The sequence below is a fragment of the Macaca fascicularis genome, chromosome 19 (genome assembly GCF_037993035.2).
Source record: "Macaca fascicularis isolate 582-1 chromosome 19, T2T-MFA8v1.1".
Taxonomy (NCBI): Eukaryota; Metazoa; Chordata; class Mammalia; order Primates; family Cercopithecidae; genus Macaca; species Macaca fascicularis.
In genome coordinates, this window is record NC_088393.1 from 40413453 (window position 1) to 40427278 (window position 13826).

General features: G+C 50.9%; 1 protein-coding gene across 1 annotated transcript in view; it reads left to right on the forward strand.

The window, feature by feature from the left end:
- The window catches only part of WDR88 (WD repeat domain 88), a 47365-nt gene that overhangs the window by 6814 nt on the left and 26725 nt on the right, over nucleotides 1-13826 (forward strand). Inside the window, exons 3-6 of the mRNA XM_045381277.3 lie at nucleotides 6459-6547; nucleotides 9400-9463; nucleotides 11114-11252; nucleotides 13421-13550. Coding sequence (XP_045237212.2) covers nucleotides 6459-6547; nucleotides 9400-9463; nucleotides 11114-11252; nucleotides 13421-13550 — 422 coding nt within the window. The remainder of the gene's footprint in view (nucleotides 1-6458; nucleotides 6548-9399; nucleotides 9464-11113; nucleotides 11253-13420; nucleotides 13551-13826) is intronic.

Here is a 13826-nt window from a genome sequence, read left to right on the forward strand (position 1 = left end):
TTGAGACCGAGTTTCGTTCTTGTCGCCCAGGCTGGAGTGTCATGGCGTGATCTCAGTTCACTACAACCTCCGCCTCCCGGGTTCAAGTGATTGTCCTGCCTCAGCCTCCTGAGTAGCTAGGACTACAGGTGTGTACCACCACTCCTGGCTAATTTTATATTTTTAGTAGAAACAGAGTTTAACCATGTTAGCCAGGCTGGTCTTGAAATCCTGACTTCAGATGATCCACCTACCTCGGCCTCCCAAAGTGCAGGGATGACAGGTGTGAGCCACCATGCCTGGCCCCCACACCTTTTTTTCTTTTTCTTTTTCTTTTCTTTCTTTCTTTTTTTTTTTTTTTTTTTTTTTTTTTTGAGACAGAGTCTTGCTCTGTCGCCCAGGCTGGAGTATAGTGGTGCAATCTCGGTTCACTACAATTTTCGCCTCTGGGTTCAAGTGATTCTCCTGCCTCAGCCTCCCTAGTAGCTGGGAATACAGAGGCATGCCACCATGCCCAGCTAATTTTTTTTTTAGTAGAGACAGGGTTTCACTGTATTGGCCAAGATGGTCTCAAACTCCTAGCCTTAAGTGATCCGCCTGCTTCGGCCTTCCAAATTGTTGGGATTACAGGCGTGAGCCACGGCGCCCAGCCACCCCACACACCTGTCAGAGAACGAAAGTCCTGGCTGTGTTTGGGGCCTAGGATGTCATCTCTCTGAGTCTCCTTCTCATCTGGAAAACTGAGTTCCATCCACAGAGACTGGATGGCCAGGTCTGTGTGGTCACAGAGGACAGAAAGGTGTCCAGGCCTGGGACCTGTTCATGAGGGGTGGTTGGAAGAGGTAGGCCTGGGTTCAGATCAGCACCCCAAGGTGCGGAGGCAGGGGCACCGGGGATGGGGCTGTGATGTTCAGATGAGGTTGGCAGAGGTGGCTCCTGGAGCCCTCCAGGGGACTGCAGGGCATGGCCAGCAGGCCCGGGCAGTGCCGGTCGCTCAGGAGGGCTGGGGAGGAGCAGGGCTGGGGGAAGGCAGTGGCCATGGGGCCAGGCCACAGAAGGCTGTGTGGCTGGCTGGGGCTCACGGGAGAGGACGCTCCGTTCTGAGTTTTGCAGCATCTGGCTTCAGGGACAGGAGTGGAGGGAGCTGGGGCTGGTTCCTGGGTTCTGGTTTGGGTAACGGGGAAGAGGATAGCCCCTCACCCTACAGACGACCTTGAAGGAGTGCTTTCCGTGGTACTTCCTGCTAGGGGGACAGACACTACACGGAGATCCGAAATAAAGACATCAGTTGAGTGGTTCTTAGGGCAGTACAGGCAAAAGGATTTAAGGGTTTGAAACAGAGGATTTTTTGGAGACATTATCAGTCAATCCCCACTGTTGTCTTTTTTTTTTTTTTTAATGAATTTAAGACCATTGGCCTATATCGTCATACTTGTTCTTTTGTGAAATGGAAATGGAAGAAAATACGCATACACACACACACACACACACACACAGCCACAAGGTACAATCTGTGCCAAGGCCATGCCAACTGGGCAGGAGGGTTTGTGGTGGACCCCACGTTTAGCTGTGTGACCCCGGGGGGTTGCATGACCTCCTGGGCCTCCTTGGGTCTGCCCGTGCTGCACAGGACCAGTTGTGTGAAGGGGCTGCCCCGGGGCTCAACTCACCTCCACTCCTGCCCTCTGTAGCTGTCCTTATGGACACCTGGCCCACAGAGCCCAGAGCCTCAAGATCTTGTTAGAAAAACTACTGATTTCTCTGGGCGCCTCACCCCCACACCCCACAGGATGACACTAGAGGCATTTTTTGTTTGTTTTGTTTTAGAGACAGAGTCTTTCTCTGTCACCCAGGCTGGAGTGCAGTGATGCAATTATGGCTCACTGCAGCCTCAACCTCCTGGACTCAAGCAATCCTCCCATCTCAACACCCCGAGTAGCTGGGACTGCAGGAGTGCACCACCACACCTAGCTAATTTTTTATATTTTATATTGTAGAGATGAGGGTCTTGCTACATTGCCCAGGCTAGTCTCCAACTCTTGCCCTCAAGCAATCCTCCTGCCTCAGCCTCCCAAAATGCTGGAATTTCAGGCATGGGCCACCAAGGTCCCAGTTTCATAAATGTATGCGGACTTGTGTGGACAAGAACAGACGCATGCTGGCTGGGCGTGGTGGCTCACGCCTGTAATCCCAGCACTTTGGGAGGCCGAGGTGAGCGAATCACCTGAGGTCAGGAGTTCAAGACCAGCCTGACCAATATGGTGAAACCCCGTCTCTACTAAAAATAGCCGGGTGTGGTGGCGGGCGCCTGTAGTCCCAGCTACTCTGGAGGCTGAGACAGGAGAATTGCTTGAACCTGGGAGGCAGAGGTTGCAGTGACCCAAGATTGTACCACTGCACTCCAGCCTGGGAGACAGAGAGGGACCCCATCTCAAAAGAAAAAAAAAAAAAAAGACAAACATGCCAACATAGTCACAGCTGTTAGCTCTGGGGTCATGGAAGGACGATTGTTTTTCTTTCTTGTGTTTTCATGTGTTTCCTGTAATAAAATCATATTACCTTTGTAATAATATGAGAAAAACTACCAAACTTGCATTTTTTTTTCTTTTTTTGAGACAGGGTATTGCTCTATCACCCAGGCTGGAGTGCAGTGGCAAGAACACAGCTCACTGAGCCTTTTACCTCCTTTGCTAAAGGCATCCTCCCATCTCAGCCTCCCAAGTCGCTGGGACCACAGGCACACACCACCACGCCTGGCTAATTTTTTTGTTTTAGGTAGAGACAGGGTCTCACTACATTGCCCAGGCTGGTCTCAAACTCCTTGGTTCAAGCGACCCTCCTGCCTCAGCCTCCAAAAGTGCTGGGATTACAGGTGTGGGAGCACTTTTTTTTTTTTTTTGACGTAGGATCTCAGTCTGTTGCCCAGGCTAAAGTGCAGCGGTGCAATTATGGCTCACTGCAGCCTCGACCTCCTGGGCTCAAGTGATCCTCCCACCTCAGCCTCCTGAGTATCTGGGACCACAGGCATGGGCTGCCATGTCCTGCTAATATTATCATTTTTTATATAGAGGGGATCTCCCTCTGTTGCCTGGGCTGGTCTTGAGCTCCTGGCCTCAAGCCATCCTTCCTCCTTGGCCTCCCAAAACACTGGGATACAGCATGAGCTACTACAACCCAGCCCCAAACTTATTTTTAAATGACCAGAAAAAAGGCGGCAATATATTAGAGGGAGATGGGACATAGGATTAAGAATATTTTCCCCAGCTTCTCTGTACATTTATGGACTTTCCAAGTTATTCACAGTAATCTCCAATTAGGGAAAAAGGGTTTTTATTGTTTTTGTTTTTGTTTGAGACAGCGTTTTACTCTTGTGGCCCAGGCTGGAGTGCAATGGCATGGTCTCGGCTCACTGCAACCTCCGCCTCCTGAGTTCAAGCGATTCTCCTGCCTCAGCCTCCCAAGTAGCTGGGATTACAGGCACCCACCACCACGCCCGGCTAATTTTTGTATTTTTAGTAGAGATGGGGTTTCACCATGTTGGCCAGGCTTGTCTCAAACTCCTGACCTCAGGTGATCTGCCTGCCTTGGCCTCCCAAAGTGCTGGGATTACAGGCGTGAGTCACCGCACCTAGAGGAAAAGGGGCTTTTAAAAGATTTAAAGGTATTTGGATTTGAGGTGTTACTGGGGGCAGGGACTGGAAATGGGGTCAGTGGATGAGGCAGAGAGGGGAGGCCAGCGGAGATTTTGGCCAAGATACTGTGACAAGAGGAGGTGACTATGTAGGGTTATGGGTTCACCCCCTACGGAGGGACATGGAGCGCATGGTGGGAGCCACAACTGAGGGTCTCAAGGAGCCAGCAGGAGGGGACGAAGATGAGAGGAGAGAGCCAGGGGAGGAGACAGGTCCCTGGAGTGGCAGCCAATGGGACCAGCAAAGGTAGGGGCTCAGAAGAGAGGTAGGAGGGCAGAGGGAGGGAGCACAGGGATGGGGGCTGCCTGGAGAAGGTGGTGGAGGGAGGAGGGCTGGGAGCGGTCCATGGTGTGGGTGGGGAACACTTGGATGTGCTTCCTGGGACGTGGAGAAGGACGGCTTATGGGAAGGAGGGCATACGAGGTGGCAGAGGTGGCAGTGCCCGCATTGTGGATGCGGCATGGAACGGGCAGGGAATGAGAACAAGGAGGCTGCTGTGGGGACCGAGGGTCTCTCCAAGATTAGGGTCTCTAATCTTGGGAAAACAACCAAGGTGAAAACAGGCATCTTTCCCTTCATGGAGAAAAGAGCCCTTTGACCAACACAGACAGCAGCCCCGGGGGGTCCTTTCGCCAACTCAAAAGGGGAAAGAAGGGCCGGGCGTAGTGGCTCATGCCTGTATTCCCAGCACTTTGGGAGGCCCAGGCGGGTGGATCACAAGGTCAGTAGTTCGAGACCAGCATGGCCAACATGGTGAAACCCCTTCTCTACTAAAAATACAAAAAAAAAAAAAAAAAAAAAAAGGTGGAGTGGTGGTGGGAGGGGGAATCATGTGGGGGAATTGGAAGATACAAGGTGGACTGTACAGGTGGTAAGTTACCATCCCATCCCCTGGGCAATGACAAGGGGAGAGGCTCCCTTGCCCTGGGGCCTCTCAGTCACCCCAGAGGATTAAGAAAGGGTTTAAGGCTCCCAGAAAGCTGAGTGCAATGGCCCACGTCTGTAATCCCAGCGCTTTGGGAGGCTGAGGCGAGAGGGTTGCTTGAGGCCAAGAGTTTGAGACCAGCCTGGGCAACATAGCAAGACCCTCATCTCTACAAAATACAAAATAAAAAATTAGCCAGGCATGGTGGTGCACTTCTGTCGTCCTAGCTACTCCGGAAGTTGAGCTGGGAGGATTGCTTGAGCCCAGGAGGTGGTGCCTGCAGTGAGCCATAATTGCAACTCTACACTGAAGCCTGGGTAACAGAGTGAGATCCAGTGTCAAAAACAAAACAAAACAATAAAAATGCTGATCACAGTGACTCATGCCTGTAATTGCAGCACTTTTGGATGTTGAGGCAAGAGGATCGCTTGAGCCAAGGAGTTTGAGACCAGCCTGGGCAATATAGTGAGACCTTGTTTCTACCAAAAACAAAAAATTAGCCGGGTGCGGTGGCGTGTGCCTGTGGTCCTAGTGACTTGGGAGGCTGAGATGGGAGGATGGCTTTGGCCCAGGAGGCCAAGGGGTGCAGTGAGCCGTGTTCTTGCCACTGCACTCCAGCCTGGGTGATAGAGCAAACCCTGTCTCAAAAAAAAAAAAAAAAAGTTTGGTAGTTTTTCTCATATTATTACAAAGGTAATATGATTTTATTACAGGAAACACATGAAAACACAAGAAAGAAAAAACTCATCTTTCCATTGACCCCAGAGTTAACGGCTGTGAAAATGTTGGCATAGGTATTTTTTTCCTGTCCAAGCACATCCACATACATTTATGAAATTGGGACTGTACCGAAATACTGAATATGTACTCACCATAAACTTAGACGCCAAATATTGTCACATCTCCTTTATTTTCCAACTATTTATTAGACCCCCTTTCCCTCATTCATTTGAAGTCTAACCAGTATTTGCCCTTTAAATTGTCTGGGTCCACAGGGTGGGGTCCTGCTTCCAAATGCCCAGTGTGGAGGGAGTGGGCCCATCTGTGCACAGTGGCTGTTCCTGCTCTTGGCCACGTGGTGTCACTGTCGAGTCTAAAGCTGCACAGCCCCACGGACCCTGATCCATTCTGGCGCTGCCCTGAGCTGGCCCCGGCCCGCCCAGAGTGCGTGCATGGGCCTCGATCCCACACCCCAAGACGATCATTTTCTTTTCTTTTCTTTTCTTTTTTTTTTTTTTGAGACGGAGTCTCACTCTGTCACCCAGGCCGGAATGAAGTGGCACGATCTTAGCTCACTGAAACCTCCATCTTCTGGGTTCAAGCGATTCTCCTGCCTCAGCTTCACCAGTAACTGGGACTACAGGCGTGCGCCACCACACCCAGCTAATTTTTGCATTTTTAGTAGAGATGGGGTTTCACCATGTTGGCCAGGCTGGTCTCGAACTCCTGATCTCAAGTGATCCACCCACCTCGGCCTCCCAAAGTGCTGGGATTACAGGCGTGAGCTACTGCGCTCGGCCCGGAAAACACTGCTAGATTCTGCAAAGCCTTTTTGGCCGGTAGGAAAGGCAAACACCATCCGTTTGCAGCTCTGCCCCCAGCATGGCCAGTTTCCACCTGGTGTCTGTGGAATTGCGGGGTAATTTCCCATGGATGCCAAGAATGGCAAGGGTGTCCTTCCCGCTCAGGGGACATGTTGCAAAGTCCTTTCCTCTTTCGGAGCTGAGTGAGAGTCCCAGGACCGTGGAGTTCTCAGATTTTGCTACCAGAGATAAGCTAAGGGCTAATGTTGACCTCGATTTATGACTTCAGCAAACACGGCAGTGACCACTCTCTTCTCCTCTCTCTCCCATTGATTTGAGGATGCGGTGGATGGTTCCGTGGTTCGCAATTTTGAGCACAGGCCCAAGGCTCCTGTTGTAGAGTGCAGCATCACAGCCGACAGCAGCAGGTGATCTTTGCCTCGTCTTACACTGGGAAGAGGGAGGGCGAGCAGGCAGGCCGTAGATAGGCATGCCTGTGACATTTTTGTTTTTGTTTTAAGTAATAGACATGGCGTCTTACCATGTGGCCTAAGCTGGTCTCAAACCTGTGGCCTCAAGCGATTCTCCTCCTGCATTGGCCTCCCAAAGTGTTGGCATTACAGGTATGAGCCACCACACCTGGCGTTTTTTAATTTTAATTTTTTATTTAGACAGGATTCTGCTATGTTGCCCAGGCTGGAGTGCAGTGATGCAAACATGGTTCACTGCAGCCATGGACTCCTGGGCTCAGTGATCCTCTTGCCTCAGCCCCCTGAGTAGCTGGGATTACAAGTGTGCACCACCACACCTGGCTAATTTTTGTATTTTTGTAGAGATGGGTTTTGCCATGTTGCCCAGGCTAGTCTCAAACTCCTAGGCTCAAACAATCCTGCCTTGGCGCCTCAAAGTGCTGGGATTACAGGCGTGAGCCACTGTGCTCGGCCTCTTTTGGTTTTGAGATAGGGTCTTGCTTTGTCACCCGGGCTGTAGTGTGGTGGTGTAATCACAGCTCACTGCAGCCTCCAACTCCGGAGCTCAAACAATCCTCCTGTCTTGGCCTCCCAAATACAGTGATTATAGGTATAAGCCACCACCCTTACTAGGAATTTGTTTTAAAATGGATTTACTTTAACCCTGAACAGCAGCTATAAAATAGTTAGCAGAAAACTGGTATGAAAATGTAAGTTTCATGGGAATTTATCTTTTTTTTTTTTTTTTTTTTGAGATGGAGTCCTGCTCTGTTGCCCAGGCTGGAGTATAGTGGTACGATCTTGGCCCACTGCAACCTCCAACTCCCGGGTTCGAGTGATTCTCCTGCCTCAGCTTCCTGAGTACCTGGGACTACAGGTGCACACCACCACACCTGGCTAATTTTTGTATTTTTAGTAGAGAGAGGTTTCACCATGTTGTCCAGGGTGTTCTCGAACTCTTGACCTCAGGTGATCCACCCACCTCAGCCTCCCAAAGTGCTGGGATTACAGGCATGAGTCACCATGCCCACATGGGAATTTGTCTTATACAGAGGACAAACTTTGCCACAGAAACATGCCATGTAAGAAGACAAGGATACATTTATGTTTTTTTGTACAAGAAAACATTTCAGAACAAAATAAGTAGTCTCTTAAACTATATTCCTGTGAAAAGACAGACATGTGAGCAGAGAGGAAAGTGATTGATCCTTGTGGGTGCAGAGATCCCTTTAGAAGAGGAAAACAGCTGGGAGGCCGAGGCGGTCGGATCACCTGAGGTCGGGAGTTCAAGGCTAGCCGGACCAACATGGAGAAACCCCGTCTCTACTAAAAACAAAAATTAGCCGGGCATGGTGGGGCATGCCTGTAATCCCAGCTACTCAGCAGGCTGAGGCAGGAGAATCGCTTGAACCTGGAAGGTGGAGTTTGTGGTGAGCCGAGGTCATGCCGTTGCACTCCAGCCTGGGCGACAAGCGAAACTCCGTCTTAAAAAAAAAAAGAAGAAGAAGAGGAAAACAGAAGAGATGATACTTTGAAAGCCCTTGATATAAAGGAGCATGTGTGGGTGGCTGAAGAGTATGGGGGATGATGGTGCTGTGGTTCCTTGTGTGTTACGTTATATTTCCTTCCTTCCTTCCTTCGTTCCTTCGTTCCTTCCTTCCTTCCTTCCTTCCTTCCTTCCTTCTTTCCTTTTTTTTTTTTGATGGAGCCTCTCCTGCTCACGCTGGACTGCAGTGGTGTGATCTCGGCTCACTGTAACCTCCGCCTCCTGGTTCAAGATATTTTCATGCCTCAGCCTCCCGAGTAGCTGGGATTACAGGTGCGCACCACCACGCCTGGCTAATTTTTGTATTTTTAGTAGAGATGGGGTTTCACCATGTTGGCCAGGCTGGTCTTGAACTCCTGACCTCAGGTGTTCTGCCTGCCTCAGCCTCCCAAAATGTTGGGATTACAGACATGAGCCACCTTGCTTGGCTGGTTCTCTCTAGTTTCAATGAGAACAGAATGGTCCCTAGGGTGAGTGATGGAGCAGTCTTTTAAAGATGATTGTATTATTTATAATCTTGGTCCTAAATTAGAAAAATGAAAAAAGTCTTCATAGAAGTCACAGGCAGGCCAGACATGGTGGCTCATTCTTATAATTCCAGTGCTTCGGGAGGCTGAGGTGGGAGGATCGCTTGAGGCCAGGAGAGACTAGCCTGGGCAACATAGTGAGACTCTGTCTCTTTAAAAAAAAAAACAAAAAAAAGCCAGGCATGATGGTGAGTGCTCACAGTCCCAGCTACTCAGGAGGCTGAGGTAGGAGGATCACTTGAGCCCAGAAGCTCAAGGTGGCAGTGAGCTAGGATTGCCCCACTGGACTGCAGCCTAGATGACAGAGTGACATCCTGTCTCAAAAAAGGAAAGGAAAGGAGGGGAGGTGAGGATGGAAAGGACCACAGACCTAACTGTCTCTGTTGTGAAGAAGCAATGTTTGGCCAGGCACGGTGGCTCACGCCTATGATACTAGCACTTTGGGAGGCTGAGGCAGGTGGATCACTTGAGGTCAGGAGTGTGAGACCAGCCTGGCCAACATGGCAAAACCCTGTTTCTACTAAAAATACAAAAATTAGCTGGGCATGGTGGTGGGCGCCTGTAATCTCAGCTACTCAGGAGGCTGAGGCAGGAGGGTCGTTTGAACCTGGGAGGCGGAGGTTGCAGTGAGCCAGGATTGCACCACTGCACTGCACTCCAGCCTGGGCAACAGAAGGAGACCCTGTCTCAAAAAAAAAAAAAAAAAAAAGAAACAATGTTCATCATCTTATTTCCAGAGTCATTGCCGCATCCTACGATAAGACTGTGAGGGCCTGGGACCTGGAGACAGGCAAGCTGCTGGTACGTATGCCTGCCCAGTGGGCGCGTTGCAGCTTGACCAAGTCTCAGTCAGCTTTGGGTTGGATCCCCGGTAGGGGGAGGTGATAGAACTCCATTCTTCTAGGAAGGAAGCGTGTTCCTGGGGATGGAAGGTACAGATGTGAACTGCACCCCACAACAGCCATTGCTTGCAAAAAGTCTGGAGGGTGAGAGGCTGGGCAATGGGGGAGGAAGACTCCTGGAGGAGGCAGATGGAACCAAGGCTTTTGCTTGAAAGATGGGACGCGTTTGGATACACAGAAAGAAGCCAGAATGGGGGGTGGGGGGTGGGGGCTGGTATTCCAGGCTCCCCGGTAAGATGTTTGGATTTGATTAGAGAGGAAGTGGGGCTGAGGCCATGGGACAAAGGCCATGTGCCCCCAAGAACCAGGGTTCTGGCCCTTACCAGTCTGTTCTCCTTATATCTTGGAGGGGGCCGCTCTCCATCCATCCCACAGGCCCAAGACTCTCACTTGGCCCTGCACCTGCCCCAGGCAGCCTCAGCCCTGCTCAGGGGCCTCCTCGGGGTCTCCTGCCTCACCCCTGCGGTCCCTCCCGCTCAGCTCCTGCAGGCCTTTCCTCTCCCTTCCTCCTTCCTTTCCTTAATAAAACAACCTTTCGGCCGGGCGCGGTGGCTCAAGCCTGTAATCCCAGCACTTTGGGAGGCCGAGACGGGCGGATCCCGAGGTCAGGAGATCGAGACCATCCTGGCTAACATGGTGAAACCCCGTCTCTACTAAAAAATACAAAAAAAAAAAAAAAACCCAAAAAACTAGCTGGATGAGGTGGCGGGCGCCCGTAGTCCCAGCTACTCGGGAGGCTGAGGCAGGAGAATGGTGTAAACCCGGGAGGCGGAGCTTGCAGTGAGCTGAGATCCGGCCACTGCACTCCAGCCTGGGACACAGAGTGAGACTCTGTCTCAAAAAAAAAAAAAAAACAGGCCGGGCGCGGTGGCTCACGCCTGTAATCCCAGCACTTTGGGAGGCCGAGGCGGGCGGATCACAAGGTCAGGAGATCGAGACCACGGTGAAACCCCGTCTCTACTAAAAATACAAAAAATTAGCCGGGCGAGGTGGCGGGCGCCTGTAGTCCCAGCTACTCGGGAGGCTGAGGCAGGAGAATGGTGTAAACCCGGGAGGCGGAGCTTGCAGTGAGCCGAGATCGCGCCACTGCACTCCAGCCTGGGCGACAGCGCGAGACTCCGTCTCAAAAAAAAAAAAAAAAAAAAAAAAAAAACACCTTTCTTGTTAGTGCAAAGTTCAGTTTATATTCATTGTAAACATTTTTAGAAAGACAAGATAAGCCAAGTTTTTATTTTATGATGATGATGACGATTTTTAGAGACAGGATCTTGCAAACTCTCTCACCCAGGCTGGAGTGCAGTGGTGTCATCGTAGCTCACTGCAGCTTCAAACTCAGATGATCCTCCTGCCACAGCCTCCCAAGTAGCTGGGACTACAGGCGAGCACAACCATGCCTGGCTAATGATTTACTTTTGTAGAGATGGAGATCTTGCATGTTGCCCAGGCTGGTCTCAGGCTCCTGGTCTCAAGCGATCTTCCAGCACTGGGTTTACAGGTGCGACGCACCACACCTGGCTTAAAACAACCTTTGACTGTTGGCTCATTTCAGTGGAAGGTCAGGTATGATACCTTCATCGTCTCCTGTAAGTTTTCTCCTGATGGTAAATACGTGGTCTCAGGCTTCGACGTGGATCATGGAATCTGCATAATGGACGCTGAGAACATCACCACCGTTTCTGTCATCAAAGGTGAGGGTGCAGGCTCCCTGACTCTTCAGTCTGCCATAGGAATAGCCACTTGTCACTGACTGACAGTGACCTTCCATTGCTTTATTTGGTGAAACTGTAATGGTATGAAGCACATCATTAAAGCTGGGACACTAGGCTAGGTGCGGTGGCTGGGATTACACCTGTAATCCCAGCACTTTGAGAGGTTGCTTGAGCCTAGGAGTTTGAGACCAGCCTGGGCAACAGGATGAAACCCTGTCCCTACCAAAAACAGTACAAAAATTAGCCAGGTGTGATGGCGTGCACCTGTAGTCCCAGCTGCTTGGGAGGCTGAAGTGGGAGGATCACTTGAGCCCAGAGGTGGACGACGTAATGAGCTGAGATTGAGCCACTGGACTCTAGCCTGGGAGACAGAGTGAGACTCCATCTCAAACCAAAAACCAAAAAACAACCCAAAAAACACCCCAAAACTGATCCTCTTCAGTTAATGCTTTTCCATTCATTCAGTCTTGTGCTTTTAACAAATGACACAATGTTTGACTCAAACCTCATGTGGTCATTGAAGCCTAATCTTTTATTGAATGGAGGCTCAGCTTTCTTGACATTTTTACCTGTTTTTTTTTTTTCTTTTTTTTTTTGTAGAGACGGGGCCTCGCTACGTGGCCCAGGCTGATGTCAAACTCCTGGCCTCGAGTGGGCATGAGCCACTGCACCCTATATTTTTAAAATATAGGAATAGTAATTGTCATATGACAATTACTGCTATAGGGGCTGCTGGGTGAAGGATATGGCTGATCTCTCTGTTTTTCCTTACACCTCCATGTGAGTTCACAATTATCTTAAAATTAAAGTTAAAAAAATGTGTACTCATTGTAAAGACATTCATTATGGGCTGGGTGCGGTGGCTCACGCCTGTAATCCCAGCACTTTGGGAGGCCAAGGCGGGTGGATCACCTGAGCTCAAAAGTTCAAGACCAGCCTGACCAACATGGTGAAACCCCATCTCTACTAAAAATACAAAAATTAGCTGGGCATGGTGGTGGGCGCCTGTAATCCCAGTTACTCAGGAGGCTGAGGTTGAATTGTTGGAACCCAGGAGGCGGAGGTTGCAGTGAACTGAGATTGCACCACTGCGCTCCAGCCCAGGTGACAGAGCAAAACTCTGTCTCAAAAATAAAAAAGAAATCATTCATTATATAAAGAAAAAAGCAAAAGGCTGCTGTGTCTGTCCTGTCTCCTCCCCAGAGGCAACTGTTATGAACCATACGCTGCTGGGTGGCCTTGCTGAACCCTGTGTGTGTCCCTGTGCGTACACATTTGCACACACAACACTGCTTCTCGTATGTGCTTTGTGTTTCTTTTTAACGACATGGCATTATGCCACGTACACTGCCCCACAGCCTCCCTAGTAGCCTCTAATAGCCCACCTGACACTATGCCCCCACCACGCTTCAGACTCCTGCTTTGCCCCACACTGCTCTGTGATCCAGCCCAGGCCTTTGCAAGCACCGTTCCTTCTTTCTAGAGTGCTCTACCATTTCTGCTTCCCTCGCCGCCTTTTCGGGCCCTCCCCGGACCCCTCAGGGTGGCCAGGCTTCTGTTGTCTGGGCCTTGGTGGTCCGTGCACTCATCTCATGACCCGTGGCATGTGGCAGGTCATTGCCTGCTCCGGGGTGTCCCCTCCATCAGACTGGGAGCTCTGCAGGGGCAGGGAACGGGCCACGTGTGCTCCCGGTTCAAAGCCTGGGACATAGTAGTCACTCAGGAATATTTGTGCAGGTGTGTAGCTCCTGATGAAAACTGGAATTGTGTTTTGTCATCTTGTCGCTGGCTGGGGAAGTGGTGGGAGTCCTCCAGCCCAGCATGTGGAAGGCGTGCTCTCGAGTCCCTTTCTTTTTTTTTTTTTTTTTTTTTTTGAGGCGGAGTCTCGCTCTGTCGCCGGGGCTGGAGCGCAGTGGCCGGATCTCAGCTCACTGCAAGCTCCGCCTCCCGGGTTTACGCCATTCTCCTGCCTCAGCCTCCTGTGCAGCTGGGACTACAGGCGCCCGCCACCTCGCCCGGCTAGTTTTTTGTATTTTTTTAGTAGAGACGGGGTTTCACCGTGTTCGCCAGGATGGTCTCGATCTCCTGACCTCGTGATCCGCCCGTCTCGGCCTCCCAAAGGAGTCCCTTTCTTCTGTGTTCCGCAGATCATCACACAAGGACCATCACGTCATGCTGCTTTGACCCCGACAGCCAGAGGGTGGCTTCTGTCTCATTGGACAGGTGCATCAAGATCTGGGACGTTACATCCCAGGCCACGCTGCTCACCATCACCAAGTGAGTTGGACCCCAGGAGATCAGAACGGAGTTTGGGTGGGGCATCCCCATTCATGCCCTCTTGGATTCCACACAAGCCAGCATCCATGTGGACACGTCTGTAGCTTGGTCATGGGTGCTCCGAGGAGGTTGGGGACAGGCAGGTGGGAGGGAGCCATCAGCTGCAGCCTGTGGGCTTGGCTGGGCCTCAGATGCATTTGTTTCAATGTGAGCCACTAGTGGAAACCATTGTGCAGAGAAGCCCACAAAATGTGAAGTTCCAGCATCTCCTGTAAA